This window comes from Triticum dicoccoides, chromosome 7A (genome assembly GCF_002162155.2).
Source record: "Triticum dicoccoides isolate Atlit2015 ecotype Zavitan chromosome 7A, WEW_v2.0, whole genome shotgun sequence".
NCBI classification, from domain to species: Eukaryota; Viridiplantae; Streptophyta; class Magnoliopsida; order Poales; family Poaceae; genus Triticum; species Triticum dicoccoides.
In genome coordinates, this window is record NC_041392.1 from 701035884 (window position 1) to 701053529 (window position 17646).

At 45.9% G+C, this 17646-nt stretch overlaps 2 protein-coding genes across 2 annotated transcripts; both read right to left on the reverse strand.

Annotated features, from left to right (window-relative positions):
• Nucleotides 1-12811: 12811 nt before the first annotated feature.
• On the reverse strand, nt 12812-13827 carry LOC119333941 (ubiquitin-like-specific protease ESD4). The gene is made up of 4 exons (XM_037606653.1): nt 13552-13827; nt 13333-13469; nt 13183-13258; nt 12812-13060 (listed from the first exon to the last, which is right to left on the reverse strand). Exons 1-4 carry the CDS (start codon nt 13684-13686, stop codon nt 12812-12814), a joined length of 597 nt encoding a protein of 198 aa, XP_037462550.1. The 5' UTR covers nt 13687-13827.
• Nucleotides 13828-13924: 97 nt separating this feature from the next.
• LOC119333942 lies at nt 13925-15530 on the reverse strand. Its single transcript, XM_037606654.1, has 7 exons — nt 15402-15530; nt 15169-15312; nt 15043-15071; nt 14750-14900; nt 14626-14670; nt 14242-14548; nt 13925-14154 (listed from the first exon to the last, which is right to left on the reverse strand). The coding sequence occupies exons 1-7, from the start codon at nt 15528-15530 to the stop codon at nt 13925-13927; spliced, it is 1035 nt and encodes a 344-aa protein (XP_037462551.1).
• Between the last annotated feature and the right edge of the window lie 2116 nt (nt 15531-17646).

The following is a 17646-nucleotide window of genomic DNA, read 5'->3' on the forward strand; positions in this document are numbered from 1 at the left end:
GGCCGTGGCGGCGTCCGTCCACTCGAAGTGTTCGGTGCGCCGGAGGAGGCAATAAAGTAGAGCCGCCACGCATCCAGTTAATTTTTGTATTTGTTTGAGGTCTGTTGGGGTGGCCAACTGTGACAACACTCGGATTTTGGCCGGATTAGCTTCAATACCTCTATTGGAGACAATGAATCCCAGGAGCTTTCCTGCTGGTACGCCGAAGACACATTTTTCCGGATTGAGCTTGATGTCATATGTTCGGAGGTTGTCGAATGTGAGCCTCAAGTCGTCTACTAGAGTTTCGACATACTTGGTTTTAACGACCACGTCATCCACGTATGCCTCCACTGTTTTGCCGATCTGGTTTGCCAGGCATGTCTGAATCATGGGCTGATATGTTGCACCGGCGTTTTTTAGCCCGAAGGGCATTGTGTTGAAGCAGAATGGGCCGTATGGTGTGATGAATGCCGTTGCGGCTTGGTCTGGCTCTGCCATTTTGATTTGATGGTAGCCGGAGTATGCGTCGAGGAAACACAATGAATCGTGTCCTGCGGTAGCATCGATGATTTGATCGATGCGGGGGAGGGGGAAGGGATCCTATGGGCAGGCCTTATTAAGGTCCTTAAAATCGACGCACAAGCGCCAGGATTTGTCCTTCTTTGGTACCATCACCAGGTTTGCTAACCAGTCCGGATGTTTTATGTCTCTGATGAATCCGGCCTCCAATAGCTTGGCTAGTTCCTCTCCCATGGCTTGTCTTTTAGGCTCGGAGAAACATCAAAGAGCCTGCTTGACTGGCTTGAATCCTTTTAGGATATTTAGGCTGTGTTCAGCCAGCCTACGTGGTATTTCTAGCATGTCTGAAGGGTGCCAGGCAAAAATGTCCCAGTTCTCGTGTAGGAACTCTCACAGTGCGGTGTCGACATCAGGGTTTAATTGTGCCCCGATGGAAGCTGTTTTTGTAGGGTCCGTTGGATGGACTTGGAATTTGATTATTTCGTCCGCCGGCTTAAAGGAGGTGGACCTGGATCTTTTATCGAGTATCACATCGTCCCTGTTCACCGTGGAGCGCAGCGCAATTAGTTCTTCGGCCGCTAGGGCTTCGGATAGTGCCTTAAGGGCCAGTGCAGCTGTCTTATTTTTGGCACGGAGTGCTATGTCCGGATCACTAGCAATAGTGATGATTCCGTTGGGCCCAGGCATTTTGAGCTTCATGTACCCGTAATGAGGTATGGCTTGGAAGATTGTAAACGCCTCCCACCCTAATAGAGCGTGGTATCCGCTACTGAACGGGGCCACTTGGAATGTAATTTCTTCAGACCTGTAATTATCCGGCGTGCCGAATACCACGTCTAGTGTGATTTTTCCAGCGCAGCGTGCTTCCCGACTGGGGATGATTCCTCTAAAGGTTGTGCTGCTTTGCTTAATGCGGCTCCAGTCTATTTCCATCTTTTGAAAAGTTTCCTCATAGATGAGGTTTAATCCGCTGCCGCCGTCCATGAGTACCTTGGTGAGTCGAAAGCCGTCCATGATTGGACTGAGGACCAGTGCGGCTGGTACTCAGGCTATTCAGAATTTAGGTTTGTCACTGGCATTGAAGGTAATAGTCGTGTCGCTCCAAGGATTTGTTTCTGCTATGTGGCAGATTTCGGACATGCTGCGGAGTGTTCGCTTCCGTCTATTATTTGATGCGAAGGTCTCAAAGACCGTTAAGACCATATTGTTGTCCTCGGGGTGGTGCTCTATGGTTTTTGGGAGGAGTAGATCCTCGCCACTTTTGGCCACCTGCCGGAGTATCCAGCATGCTCTAAGGCTGTGCGTCGGTATCGCATCCGCTGTACTATGAATTTTGCAGGGTCCATTGAGCCATCCCTCCAGTACGGTTCCTTGCCCCGTAGAGGGCTTTTGCTTTTTGGTAGTTAACCCAGGTGTATTGTGATAATGCACCCTTTTATTTCGGACTGGGTTTGCATTCAGGGCCGGATAATCCCAAAATTTTATTTCGGTTTTCCAGACGCTTTCCATCGCACAGTACTTTCGTACTATGGACGCCAAGTCGGCAAAGCGTGTAATTTCGCGACGACTTATGGCGTTGAGGATTCCCTTGTCCGTGCAATTATTGCAGAAGAATGAAATCGCGTCTTCCTCGCGGCAGTCCTTTATGTTGTTCTTGACCAGGAGGAATCTGGCCCAGTAATGGTGTACTGTTTCTTCGGGATCTTGCCTAATTTGGGATAGATCGCGTATGTTTGGGTGGGTGGGTGGAATTGAATCCGAATCCTCACCCAATCTGAGGCTCGGTGGCCAAGGAGTTTCCGAACTCGAAAGCTTGGATTCTTGGACGTTTTCCGGTAAATCTAGCCCGCTGCCCGATTCTGGGTTCAGGCTTTGAGTGACATCCTCCCCTCCGCGGGTATCCGGCTTGGAGGGATCGGGAATCTGGACATAGCTAGTCCTTAAGATGGATGAAGGGTTGCCGCATTGTTCTTCCACCACTGCAACATGATGGGTGACCTGGGGAGAGTTAATTTCTCTCAGATCGGGTTGAGGCCCAATCTGATCGTAGTCTGTAGCGACTCCCAGGGCGGCGATGCGATCCAAGAGCTCTTTCAGGGAAGAGAGCTCCATTGGATCTAACTGCTCGGCGAGTCCCGAGTTGACGTGAAGATTGCTTTCGATGACCCGAGAAGTCATCGTCGGCGCAGCGGCCGAACAGGCGGTCATAAGAAAACCACCTAACCGGAGAGTTTGGCCGATAGCCAGAGCTCCCTCAGCGATAGTGCCGTCTTTAAAGATGGGACGAGACATCCTTCCTGGTGGCGACGGCACAGCAGAGCTCTCAATGAAAGCACCGATGTCGGTGTCAAAACCAGCGGATCTCGGGTAGGGGGTCCCAAACTGTGCATCTAGGCCGGATGGTAACAGGAGGCAAGGGACACGAAGTTTTACCCAGGTTCGGGCCCTCTCGATGGAGGTAAAACCCTACGTCCTGCTTGATTAATATTGATGATATGGGTGTTACAAGAGTAGATCTACCACGAGATCGGAGAGGCTAAACCCTAGAAGCTAGCCTATGATATGATTGTATGTTGTCCTACGGACTAAAATCCTTCGGTTTATATAGACACCGGAGAGGTTTAGGGTTACACAAGGTTGGTTACAAAGGAGGAGATATCCATATACATATTGCCTAGCTTGCCTTCCACGCCAAGTAGAGTCCCATCCGGACACGAGACGAAGTCTTCAATCTTGCATCTTCATAGTCTAACAGTCCGGCCAATGGAGATAGTCCGGCTATCCGGAGACCCCCTAATCCAGGACTCCCTCAGGTGTCTTGCCGTTCTCATTGTTCTTTACCGCGTTACTCCCGCGCTCTATATTTGGACCCGTCGAAGAACATACAGAAGAAAGATTACACACACATAAAGTATGTTTTGGACAAACCTATACTGGGCTTCAGCATGCGGGGTGGCTACGTCCAATGCAAAAAAACAAATAAGGTCGGGCTTTGTTTCAGCCACAAGACTGACTTCTGTTGCATCCAGCAACCGGCAAGAAGTGAGAATGATGGATTCTACGTCATCCATCTAATGATGGAGTACAGAAGGGATGTGCAATCACTTTGCATGAAATCTTCATCCGATACCCATATCCAGAGATGGGCCGAATCCTTTGGAGCCGTGCCGGATAATCGACTTCGAAATGATTTCTACCGGATCCAACAGGAAATTGCGTCCATCATCATCAAAGATGTCCTCGAAGAGAATGGGATGTTCTACGGCGGCCCAATATCGCGAGCTGACGTCCGAACCCGCATTGCCCTACAGCGTCAGGACATGACGCATTTCACTAAGCTTGGTGACACCCTTCCGGATATGGATAGATGGGAAGAGTGCACTGCGTAAAAACAATGTGTCTGTTTAGTTACTTGTTACTTTATGTACGACGAAACTTCGAATCTCTCAGTACGATGAAACTATTAGATGTATGGTGCCGTGCTCTAGTTAATTACTTTCGGTACGATGAAATTTGTTAACTATGTTTACTATATATGTTGCTTCTATTTCATAACTGTTTTGTTGAATTCACTTCATGGTATATATATATGCATCTCTGACAGGTATATAGATCAACGATGGCGAGGAAGTGGTATGCCATGTATGTAGGGCATGTTCCGGGTGTGTATGATGAGTGGCCAGAGTGTCAGGCCCAAGTCTCTAGCTTCTTCAGCGGAAGCCAGAAAGGGTTTGATAGCAGAGCGGAAGCCGAAGCTAGTTACTTGAGATTCATAGCACAACAGGGGATTCAGAACCAGCGCCGCCGCAAAAACTACTACATCATACCGCTTTTGATCATCATGATCGCTCTTATCGTTTATGTCTTAGTTTAGGTAGATGATGAAACATGTGTCTACGATGACAATGTAAGAGACATGTGATCATTAACTTGTATCGCTATTTCGAGATGATGATGAGATCGACATCATTTGTGTTGAGACTATGTTGATATGATGAGACTATGTTGTACCACTTCGATGATGATGATGAGACATTCCTTTTTCATATAGTTCCAGTGTATGTGTATGTTGTAACTGTATAAAAACTGTAAAAATACGAATACAGCAACATAAAAAAAAGAAAATACTAGCAGTAGCGTGGGGTATTGAAGTAGTAGCAGCGCTGCTTACCAGTAGCATTGTTTTGAAGGGCCACGCTACTAGTATTAGCAGTAGCGATGGACAGAGGCGCGCTACTGCTAGATACAAATAGCAGTAGCGCTGGTTTAAACAAGCGTTACTGCTACAAAATAGCTGTAGCGCCGTAGCAGTAGCGCTGGTGCTCGCGCTACCGGTAGCTCAAAAACCAGCGCTACTGGTAAGGGTTTTCCTAGTAGTGACCCCAGATAGAAAAGACCCTACTTGTACTCGCTGGACACATCCCCAGACCATGCATGTTTCAAGGGAGAGTAAAACAATACTACATCCGAATTCCGGTAGTACATTCTGGCTTCAAGGGTATATTGGTTAGTTCATTGTTATAGACCATGCAGAGCCAGCCTCCCTAAAAAATAGAATGGGGATAGAATAGGAATTTCATATCATCCCTTTTCTATCCTAGACGATTCATTTGGCTGCCCGATCCCACACCCTCTCTGAAGTCGGCGCCTACAACGAGCAACACTAGGTTTGCGGCGGTGGTTGACCATCGCCAGCCCACCCCTACCTTAGTTTTCTTCTTCCTACAACCAAGCATCGACCTCCCTTTCACCACCGCCCCACGGCAGCTCACCGTCGCGATAAAGGACGGTAACCCTTCACCATGGCGAGGCGGCTCGCTGCCAGTTTGTCGCATGCATGTACACACTCCCAGCGAAGGATGGAGGGAGGCCATGGTAGTTATGGTTTGCGTTGTTCGGGAGAACCACATTACGGGGATGAGCGTGGTGGGAGTGCCATGGGAGGCACTTGTCCGGGGGTGCGGAGTCATTAGCAGTTGATCACTCGATACGGATGACGGGAGGAGGAGGCGCAGAGTTCCCGGGATCCACCTAAGTATCCACAAGAGCGAGATGGACATGCCCATGCTCGCCAGCATCTTTCTTGAGAACGGTAGTGGCAGGGACTCATGCTGTGGAGCGCCCGGGATACACCTAAGTAGCCACGAGAACAAGATGGACCTGCCCATGCTCACCAGCATCTTCCTTGAGACTGGCAGTGGCGGTGACTCATGCCGCAGAGTTCATTAGCTAGTGACTGGTACGGTATGAAAATGTCCAGTTATTGGTGCTTTACAACGTGGTGGTGTTCGATTGTTTTGCTCTGAATTTACTCTTTAACTAATGTGCAAGATAACATCAACATCAATTTTGCAGACTTGCGGTAAATTATCATTTCAGTTGTTGTCTCTAAAGGTTTGAGTGCATGGACATGTCTTTGTTATTTATGATACGCGCCCTTTACCACCTCATTTCAGTGCGGGTGGAGATCGCGCTCACCACACTCCAGCTAACTTCAGCATCCATACTCAAGCTAGGAGGAAGGTGTCGGAGACAATTGTTGAACAAATATACAAATTAGTCTATTTGTATTTATCCGTTTGGGATGTATTGATCAATCCCTTGTTCACAAAAGCAATATAAACTCATAGCCATTATGAATTGGCCACACATGCATGAATGTGGGAGATAATTACCTGACACAATTCAAATAAAACATGAGAATAGAAAATTTGTAATGGAGATGAAACCACAAGAGGAATTTCTATCAATCCTATCATAACAAGGTTTGCCTAACCTGGTTATTAAGTGACATAAGAATAGTACACTACCAGTAATATATATCCGAGGAAATTGCGATTTGAGTGTCTTGCCAAGAATTTTTTTACTCCCTTCATTCCATAATTCTTGCCATGGTTTTAGTTCAAACTTGAACTTGGACGACAACCATGGAAGAGCGAGTATAGGGGGCACGCATGCACGCATAGACACAGAGATAAGATGGTGCTTGTTGCAGAATAAACTAACTACATTTGTAGTTACGAACTTGGATATTGCACAGCATTCTCCTCCAGCCATGGAACCCGAAGCAAACACATCTAATACTCGTTAGAAAAATTTAACCATCCTAAAACAATTGTGGAGGATCAAGCATGTCCCACAACAAATTTACAGGTGGACAAATAGTTGGACAAACACATCATTTTGTTGTAAAGTAAGCAGTTCAACTAAAATTTTCGTCAATGAATGGCTAGCATGCATGGTTTGATCATATCTAACCCAAACTCAAAATCCTAGACTTTAATTAGATTTGAATTAATTATGTAACTAGAGTATGCAGAAATGATGGCCAATTGGCTAGCATGTATACCTGTAGGATGAGGCAACAACATCCAAGGACTGATTGTCTAACAGAGATTCACAATAGTTGGAAAAAAATTACTGAGCTATTTTTCAACCGTATTGTTTTCTGGTTGTTGAATGAAGTTATTTGACTCAAGGGTATAAATGCACATCCAATTGGACAAGTCCCTGCACTGCCTGAGAAACACCTTGTTGAGGCTCTACCTGATCACTGGAAGACAAAAGGACAAAAACAAAAGCGAAACACTTTCAGAGCGCTAGCTACATATATATTCAACTGGTAAGAAAAAATGAATCCACTAAGCAAATGCTATGACAAGAGGTTCAATCATGTTTTGGTTTGGTTTTGATGCAAAGCGAAGTCATTAAACTGCAAAGTGGCAAGATGCACTGATTTCCATTTCTTTATATTAGCCACTCACATTCTCCTCGATTGAAGGTTTCAATGGCTGAATACTGCTAGCAGTTCACATTCTCTATTAAAGGTGTTATTGCTTGTTACGTTCCCAATAGGCACACTATGCTTACCAAGAACCCATTGGTGTAGTTATTTTTTATGAATTGTCATTGGTACGGTGGGGGTTCATCAGTACATACCTCCATCCGAAAAAGCTTGTCTCATGTGAGGCTTTTTCGGACGGAGGGGGTTTAAGATAAGCAGATAATTCATACATGTAGTCACACATACACAAAGCAAGTAGTAAGCAAAATTACCTTCATCTTTCCTAAGATATTTGGAGATTTCACTGGTGCAGATACGTGTATCAGTGAAATCTTTTCCAGTAACAAGCTTAGCCACTCCCTGAAGCGCCTTCTTCCTCATATCAACAGCAATCACTACTTCCATCTGGTCCGCAGGGCAGGCCTTAGAAAGCATGTACACAATATCATCATCCATGCTCAAGGTGGGGAACCCAATGATGAGGCATTGCAGTAACGTCCCTTGGCTGAGGTTGTCGCTGATGCTCCTCGGGCTAGGCAGCTGCTTAGAATGGATTGGTTGGACATCGATGTCAGCAACATCGAGGGTGCAGTCAAGGCGCCAGTCATTCCATGAAGGAACCGTGGTGGTCGATAGGCTCCATGTCCTGGCCTTCCAACCCGTACAAGGTGCATTGCACCATTTGTCACGGCGCTTTTGGTGAAACCAGTCCATATAGGACTCATCAGGAGGAGGGTTTCTTGGTGGGCAGACTTCAGTCTCAATGTGCTCGATGCTATCCTTGAGCGGGCTGACGGTGATGTCCCGATATTTGTATGAGCTGGATTTGTGGTAGAGTCTCCAGTTACCTCTCGCGGGCAGCGGTAGCGGGATGTCAAGGAGAAGGGGATTTTCCTCGAGCACATTGCAGAGGAGGATGCCACGCCAGAGGTCAACCCAGCAGACCATGCCACGCCGGAGCGTGATCACCTTGGTTGTCTCATGGTATGGTGCACAATCCACAGGGCACACCGCGTCCCTCACTGGATCTGCCACGGACACCACTTTGGATGTCCACCCCTCCTGAGCTTTGGAGGAGCGGTATAGGCAAAGATCGAACTCCGTCTCGTTGAGCGTACCATCCTCCTTGAGGCTCACCTTCAGGCACCTGCTTGTGAGAATGGCAATGGCGTACTCAGCCCTGTCGTCGCCGAGGCTCAGGAGGGCGACCTCCTAGTCGCAGAAGTGGTGCGGGTACGGGTGGGGAAGAAGCTCCAGCACCGGGCACCGAGGGTGCGCCTTGTAGAGGAAGTACTCACGGTAACGCGGATTGAAGAGGATGGAAGGGCTGACGGACACGCAGAAGAGGATGAGGCCTCCGCGCTGATGATCATGGGAGCCAAGGAAAAATCGGCGGGTCCGAGGCCCGGGCAGTGGACGCAGAAGTGGAGACGTGGGGAGGGCGGGCCGTGCAGAAGGACACCTCGATGCGTTAGCCGGTGCTGGTGGAGCCCTGGGCGAAGGTGGCGTTGGGGCATTCAGCGATGTAGCCCAGGGTGTCCAGGAGGGAAAAAAATTATATGAGACCAGATCTAACGGTTAGCAGGTGAGACCCATCCTGATAGATGACATGTGACATTCACAAATCACAAAGCATCTAATCTTTCTCCCCCTGATTTTAAATGAGGGTGGGGGTGCTTTGTGATTTGTGAATGCCACGTGTCATCCATCAGGATGGGTCTCGTGTGAGACCTGGTCTCATAGAATTCTTTTCCGTCCAGGAGGATCCAGTTTGGGGGGTCATGGCGCTCGCCGTCGCCGTCGGATAGTGGAGACGGACCAAGGACGGTGGAGGAGGAGGCGGCGGCCATGGCTTCCTTGGAGGTGGATTTGTTTGATGGCGGCGGTGATTGCGCGAAGGCTGTTTGGTGTCGATCAGAGTACTGATTCCGTGGATTCCCATCGGTGGCCGTACGATCAGCAGAGTCAAAGAAGGCCCGAAGCCTGGATGGGCAAGCGACCCACACACCGCACCCACGCACGACCGATAAAAGCCCTATTTCACTGTCCCTTGGACATACCTATCATTATCGTTCATTTCTCAGAAGAAAAAAAACCTATCATTATCGTTCGAGTCTCAAAAAAGAACAAGAAAAAACCCTATCATTACTGTGTTAAAAAAACAATATTCGGAGGGAAAAAATCTTTCAACTAACAAAATTGGTAGTTAGACTCACTTTTCGGCGATCAAATTTTGAAGCTGAAGGTTTAGAATCATAAATCTCACAAACCAATGATTCAAATAAACTACAACTTCCCCAAATTAGTAAAACATGCATGTATTTTTCAATTTTTGAATTTTCTCAAATGTCTGTAAACTTTGAAATCCTGGTAAAATTCAGTCAATTTCAAGTTAAAATTTCAAAATCATAAATTTCATAAACCAATGGTCCAAGCGATCTGAAGCTTTCCCAGAGTAGTGATATAAGGGGCACCTCCAATGCTAACCAGTTCGCAGACACGGATGCAGTAGCCGACCATCCAATGCTAGGCGCATATAATTCAAAACTAATTTGAACAAATCGGAAAATTTTCATCAAACTGGACCAATTTCATTAAATTTCGGACATAATTTATATGAAAGGCCGATTTTTGATCGCTTAACTAAAAACTAGAAAACAAATCCTAGAACTTGTACCGAACAACCACCTCATACGCGTGGCTGCCCTGCCCTGCCGCACCGTTGTCCCCGTCTGTGCCATCGTCGTTCCTACAACGACGGAAGGGCGATGGTCCGCCGCGGCAGCCTTGTCCGGCCACTCGCTACCGCTCACCTCCTCTTGAGCGGTGCGGAGGGCGGCCATGGCCAATGCCGAGTACGCCCTTAAAGCTCAGGCAGTTGCCCTGCCCCTGCCGGCGTTGGTAGAGCAGTCGCTAAGCGACCGCTCCTCGCAAATATTTGCGAGCTTGCTGTCAAGACGGCGGCGGCGCCTGGCGGCCGTCTCTACGATGGTGATAGAGCGGTCGAGGGCCCACGCGGCGGCAAGGTCTGGGTCATTATGGACCCGTTCCGGGGTCGCATTAGACTTGGCGAATGCGCATCGGCGGGCAGCATGTACCGGTCATACCATGCCTGTTGTCTAACCACGCACTCCTCCTCAGACACAACGATCCTCGAGCCCGAGGGACCGCCGCCTCCAGGGTGGTGGAGGATGCATCATCGCACGTCGGTGATCGCGGGGCAGCAGCTCGTCCTTGACGAACTCCCTGTGGCGATTGTGGCGGGGTGGCAACATGGGCCGGTCAATGTGGCCGTACCGGTTGAGCATCGGCGGTGATGTTGGCTCCTCCTCCATGCGGCATCCAATCTGGACGCCGCGGTTATGCGGGGGGACGCGGGATCCTCCTTGACATGGCGTCTAATTTGGGCTCCTCCTTGACTAGCTGGAGTGGGGTCGCCGGCTCCCGTTTCACGCCGCAGTGCGATGGGGATGGCTGCTCCTCCTTCACAGCACGTGACGACGATGGTGGAGTTGGGCTCATCTGACGAACGATCGCTCCGGCTTGATCTCCATCTAACGGACGATTTCATCCGTCGCTGCGGCCTCCATGAGGAAAAGAAGTCACATGAGTTAAACTTAAGACGCGCGGAGTTGTGCTTGAGTTCAAGGTTGCTAAGCTCGAGTATATTTTATTGCAAAATTGATCAGATATATTATTAAAGTTCACCAGGATGAATTCATGAATGCAAGACATTCAGTACGATGAGTGGATAGATCAGTCCATGTGTACATCTATGAGCAACATATCATACAGAAGATATTGTGTCTATAACAATAGAAAATGAACAGCACGTAGATCAAGTATCCTTTAGTTCATCCCAACTGTGTAAGAATATATATGTCTCACAACAAAATTTATCCATACAGTAATTAAGGGAGAGAAAGCTATGATAATAGTGATAGAGGATATTCATGGAAAGTTAGTTTGGTGGGAAATATGAGCGAGAGATAATGTTCTAATGAACAAGAGGCAAACCATGCCGAATATTTTATACATTTTTTGTTATGCCAAAGAAATACATATAGATTAGTAAAAAAAGATAGACATGGCAAAAGAATTATATCATGATTATAAAAAGAAACCAGAGAGAGAGAGAGAGTTTTGACAACTTTATAACCATATAAATATAGAGCTCTTTTACGGTACCCGAAATGATTAGCCACCGTTCATTTTTCTTAATCCAACGGACTGTGCGATCAGGTACTCCAGCAGCAGTCCCACGGAGTACTAACCGGGAAAGAGGTGGAGTGCCTCGGTGACAGGGGTAAAAGGGTAATCACCAGTTGTTATAATTATCTCCTGATCCATTTGCCTCTCGTACAGTCCGTTCGTAGCCTGTCTGCTCGCCCCCCGTCTCCACCCCCTCTCCATCTCCCTGTCCGCTCGCCCCTCGTTTCCACCCCTTCTCCATCTCCGGCGGAGGGCGGCGGACGCCTCCGTCTTCTCCAACTCCGGTGGAGGCCGCCTTCTCCAAATCCGGTGAGAGCCACGGCGGACGTATTTGGCGAGGCGCCTCCGCCTTATCCATCTCCGGCGTAGGGCGGCGGACGCCTCCGCCTTCTCCAACTCCGGCGAGAGCCTCTCCGGCGGAGGATGCGGCAGCCACCGCGGCCGTATTTGGCGAGGCGCACGCCTCCTCCTTCTCCACCTCAGGCCCTTTCCTCTCTCTCAACCACGTGGCTGCGCCGACCGGCTGCCGTGCGCCGGAGTTGGCTCCACCCCGCCTTCTCCAATTCCGGCGAGAGCCTCTCCGGCGGCGGATGCGGCAGCCACCGCGGCCGCGGCCGTATTTGGCGAGGCGCACGCCTCCTCCTTCTCCACCTCAGGCGATTTCCCCTCCCTCAACCACGTGGCTGCGCCGACCGGCTGCCGTGCACCGGAGTTGGCTCCACCCCTCAACCTCCGCTCGTCGTGCAGCTGCTCCATCTAGTTGCGCCGGAGTTGGCTCCACCCCTCAACCTCCGTTCGTCCAGCAGCTGCTCCATCTAGGGGCACCGGAGCATGTAGAAAGGGGATTTTTCTGTCAATATGATGGCTTTTTCGTAAGATCACCCAGCCCTTCTCATTATCTTTGGTAATTGCTTTAGCTTTTCTCTGTATTGGTTATGGATGAAATCAGACAATAGATTATGATGTTGAGTACATGATAGATACCATGTTTTGTCCATTTTTTTGTAGCTCAGTGTCTCTAACAAGTAAGAACTTGCAATGTTTGAAAATATGTTTTCTCCATTATTTAGTAGCTCACTGCAAGGCCAGAAAACAATCCTTCATTTCTTGACGTATTGGATATGCGGGTAGCATATTTGGTCAGTGACCAAACATGAGTAGTAATACAAGATACCGTGTTAACGTTAAGAGACCTATGTATACAAATAATTAAGTGGCACACTAAGTGCCGGATAAATAACATCAAATTGTTGCTTACAAACTGAATTATTAAGAAAATTGTCGCACACCAAGTGTCGGGTAAATAACATCAAATTATTGCTTACAAACCGAATTATTGAGAAAATGGGAAAACGTTGATTTAAGACGAATGTCTATGCGAAAGCCATATCTATTGTGTAGTTCTACTGCTGGTGCTCGTCCTGGACCTCTTTCTTTTTTTGGTAGAAACTTCATCGTCAGGAATTGCCTTTGTCTGGTTGGCTGCTGGTTTTTCCGGAGTAAATTTCTGTCACTGTTGAGTATGTCATGTGCAAGTTGTCTCCTGTACATATCTATATCTTTCTACATACAAATGGTGAACAGTCAAAGATAATCCTGGGATGTACGCCATCTGTATCTAAAGTAATTCCTTAACCAAGGAAGTAATGTACAATGCACCCATGAAATAGTCTAAATATGCGCACCTTTGAAAATGTTTTGGATAGTTTGGATCCCGTCCAAAGCATTATGTACTTGAGAAGGTAGAGTCCACAAGAGCTCCTGCAAGTATGAATTAGGATTGAATTGCCTTGATCGAGTTTACAAATTAAGAACATAGTGATGAACGTGTGTACCCGTCTTTCTGGGTTGGCAGCCCTTTGATTGTCTTCTTGTCCCACGTGGCTACGTTGAAGTCTGGCCAGTTTGTTGGGTTTGGAAGTTGTTTAATTCTTTCTTCAGCCTGCTGGAACCACGCCGTTATCGCTTCCAACTGAAGAGTGTTTGTTGGTAGTCAGTAATGCATATAACCTACAAGTTGCAGTAGTACTAGGAGCACAAAAGGATATTCTCACCGCATGATCCAGTTCATCCATTGGACCAACAGCAGGGGCTGAATTGAGAATCCGAACTTCTCTTTTAAGCGCATCTAGGGCTGCCAGATACCAGTGTAGTCCAGCGTTCAAGGGTAAAAAAATCTGCATAAACATATATGTTAGAGCAAGGACCAAACAATTCGTAAATAAAATTCAGCAGGTAGTTATTGTGTTGTACCATGTCATGATCAAGATATGCAATGATCCTTGCAATTGAGCGAGACTTGTCAATTTTTGAACTCCTCGCTATAGTGTGATTTTCTATATCTGCAACGAGCTTTTGCACATTAATTGTGCTCTCGACAAAGATTTTTTTGCCATCTCTATAGTGCGATTGATATATATGCCAGCATCAATGGCCTAGTATTGCAAGTGAGCACTGATTAGTGCATATCCCAGTGCAGATGTAATAAGTGAAGCATGAAATACTTACCAAGCAATCCACATATCTGGCATTGTTGTCCGGCAACTTATTGGCTGTTAGGGAATGCAGGGATGATTTGTTTAGTGTTATATCACCAATTTGGGCCAAAGGCGTTGTATCATCTTGTCTGTTTACCCATTGTAGTGTTTCTTTCAGACCTGCAATTAGTAGGTGGATTTATCTATGTTATAAAGAAAGCACAATGGTATACAACTACATGACAGGCAACGATGTGTGCGACATACCACGAAGTTGCCTCTTTTCATGGTCATAGTATGAATACTCGTCTTCTTTATTGGTTTTTGATTTCCTGTTTGACCGACGCACCGTCCCTTTGGCATTACTGTTTGTGTCACCCTCATCACCTATATTAGTGCCTGAAAGCCCTTGCTGCCGCTTGGCAGGTGTCTCGCTGTCATGTTCACGAGATTCTCTTTGCTCTTCATCATGTTCAGATTCTCCTTCCTCTTCATCATGTTCAGATTCTCCTTCCTCTTGTCTTTTGTGTTGTCCCTTGTGCCATGTGCACTTGTCACCCTTCTTACAAAAAGGCTTGTACATAAAGGAGAATGGGAGTTTAACAGGCAGTAAGACACACAAACAGATAAGTAAACTATCTTTTAAATTACCTCAATTTCTTCATCTGATATGTCAGGAAGAACAAACTTATTAGCCTGCATGGGAAATAAGTGGTGCTTGCTATCACACATCATTTGGCAACATAAAATTGTGCATTAGTGAATAAGACTTTACCTCCAAACACTTGACAACACAAAGCAGGGTTCTGTTGGTCAGGCTTGTGTTGTGTTCAATGTCAGCCAGACCATCAACAAGTGGCTTGAAGTACTTGTATTCGTCTATGTACTCTTTCTCCATGACTTTATTCTCTATTACTTGCACAGTTCTATGAATTTGTTGCAACGTTCGGCCATGCATATATAAGGATGAATATAGTTAGAATATGTTTTGTAGTATGAAATGCAGTAAATATGGTTCTGATTGCGCGTACTTCATTGCTAGCATACACTGGTCTGTGTAGAACGTACTCCACGTCACTCATGAGGTGCTCAATAATCTATTTTGAATAATATGAGATGAATAGTTAGTACATGATAGTAAAGAAAGTAAAACTCAATTATGTGGCACGATCATGTACACAATCCTTTACTTACATCTCCCTCGGCAAAGTTGGCATGTTCCCTCTTTGCCACCTTCTCCTTGTCCCATGATTGTATCAAAGGCTTCTGTCGAGGAAAGTAATCTATATCTATATTGTGCTTAACTTTGTTCACATAAAATTTCTCCCAGTACCACACCTGCATTGCAACATAGTGAAAATAAATGAGACGCAAAACCATAGCTCAAGTACATTGTTACGCAGAAATAAATAGTCATTACGTATTACCTGTAAGAGAGCGAGGTTGCCAGCAAGATTTGTTTGCTTATTGTTCTTGTACTGCTTCAAGCTCGCAATCAGGTGATCAAGTGTGAGGGTTGCCCAATTTATCTTACTTACATCACCATCGTCCAACATAAGGTTCAAATATTCTGAACTGACTTGTGACTTTGTACTTGGACATAGCAGTCGACAAATTACACACAAAGCAATTCTCCTCAAGAAGTGTTCGTCCGTAGATCCTTTGCTTTCTCTTATTTGTTGCACTAGGCCCTTGTAGGTGATTGCTTGCTCTTTTGGGTCTACGTATAATCTGAACAGTTGGGCTTGTTTCTGTTTTCTTTCGAACTCAAGCTTCTTGTCTGCATACCTAAGTTTAATATCAAGGATCCCCCCTGCCGAAGGCAGATCCATGATATTAACTACATCTTCCAGATGTATCTTTAACTGTTTGTTGTTCACAATAAATGCCTCAACTTCCGGATCGAAAGTATCAGCTAGTTTTTTACTGTTTGGCGACGAATTTGAATATCACGTAGATGTAGTAACCCCTGCAGACTAGATTCTGTAACCTTTTTCCTCTGATTATCATCGCAAACAATCCAAAGAAGGTCATAAATAGCACCTTGACAGCAGGCCACTGTTTTCTGTACGTAAATATCATACTAATTAGATAAATTGATGAAAGATCAAGAGAGGCTTTGTACTGTCAAGTTATTATTATGTGTGTTGTTCCAATTAAAAAATGCATACCTTCTTCTCTCTAGTCGTTGTCGCTTTGTTTATAGAAGGTTTATTTACAGAAGCCATGGCGGGTGATGCATCCTAACATTAGAAGATGACAAAAATTAGAAATTCCGTATCGTTCTACATTTTATTTTTCGGCATATATTAGTACATACTTGTGCTTTCTGCAGCTTGGGTGTGGTAGGAGTCTTTGAACCGGTAATCCCACTTTTCTTACTGGAAGAATTTGTGGTAGGTGATGCTTGCTGATGAAAGGCACAACAACATAGGTACATGTCATTCATATGGGAAAAATTAAAAAAAAGGAGTCAAATCTATGTTTGTATTCCACCCTACTAGGCCTAACAAAGTTTTGGTTGATGACGATTATTGGAGGCAAAAAGAAGCCAGATTCTTCTCTATACATGATAGATCTACCGAACATGGGGCCTAAGCCAAACTAACAAACAGTAGGAAATAATCTAACTTGAGAAATATATCTAAGAGATTGAAACTTGGTAATAGATAACTCGGGATACTCATCTCTTTAAGATAGCATAAATTAAGTAGAGTTTTCCAAACAATTATCTGAAACAAAAAAAGATTCTAGGTCCGTAATGTACCCTTGTGCTATTCCCTATGCAATATCGAGATGCACACGTCCTATGGAAAAGTTTGTGTGATGATGTTTGCGTAACCTGAACCTTGCTTCTTCCTTCAGGATATGGCGAAGCTGGCGATGCTTTAGGTTGTGCCGATGCCATCGAAGCTTTTCTTGACATAGGGAAATAGCATGGTTCTTCTGCCATCAAAGCAATGTAACACGACGGCGATGGCGGCGGCGGATGAATACGAGCGCAAGGGTTTTCTATGGGCGTGTGTATATATAGATGTTTTTTTTGAAGAACACAATCTGCAACCATATATATCTTCTTGTTGTTACGAATGGTAAAAGAAAACTAATCTACTTCATATATATCGTCTTGTTGTTACGAATGGTAAAAGAAAACTAATCTACTTCTAAAGGATACTTGGTATAAATCTATAAAAATGGACACCTTTTATTGTGACAAACTTTGGATGTATTCTTTTTTTAGTACAACTTTGGATGTATTCAGCATGGCACGGCAATACAAAGAACACAGAATTAATAAAAATGGGATCCATCAACGTGACCTAAATTTTTTCATACATCCATCAACCTGACCCAAAAAATTTCCAGACACTGGAGTCATCATGGCAAGCAGGCACGCCAAGTTTCGGTGATATCTGACATTCTATGCATTTTGTAGGATTTTCCCGATAAAAAACCCCTAAAATACTGGCCGCTCGTGACGCAACGTGCGTTTGGTGTCCGAATTCATTCATATTTTGCAGCAGGTCCTACGACGTGCATGCCCACCCGCTGCCAAAATTGCGTTTTGTTTCATGCATGCCAGCAAGTACACCATGTTCAACTGGGACCGTTCGGGTAGGCCGGTAAAGGCAATTCTAGAAGCACTATTGCCCACATCCATCAACCTGACCC

Bases quoted from the DNA above. Each gene is read 5' to 3' on its own strand.
- LOC119333941 (XM_037606653.1), bottom strand. From the start codon at position 13,686: ATGTTTATGCAGATTTTTTTACCCTTGAACGCTGGACTACACTGGTAT. The intron at 13,470-13,551 runs GTGAGAATATCC...AACACTCTTCAG, and splicing joins TGGATGAACTGGATCATGCG to TTGGAAGCGATAACGGCGTG. The intron at 13,061-13,182 runs GTGCGCATATTT...ATTTGTATGTAG, and splicing joins TATCCAAAACATTTTCAAAG to AAAGATATAGATATGTACAG.
- LOC119333942 (XM_037606654.1), bottom strand. From the start codon at position 15,530: ATGTTGGACGATGGTGATGTAAGTAAGATAAATTGGGCAACCCTCACA. The intron at 15,072-15,168 runs GTAAGTAAAGGA...TATTCAAAATAG, and splicing joins CCAACTTTGCCGAGGGAGAT to ATTATTGAGCACCTCATGAG. The intron at 14,901-15,042 runs GTACGTTCTACA...ACAAATTCATAG, and splicing joins CACCTCATGAGTGACGTGGA to AACTGTGCAAGTAATAGAGA.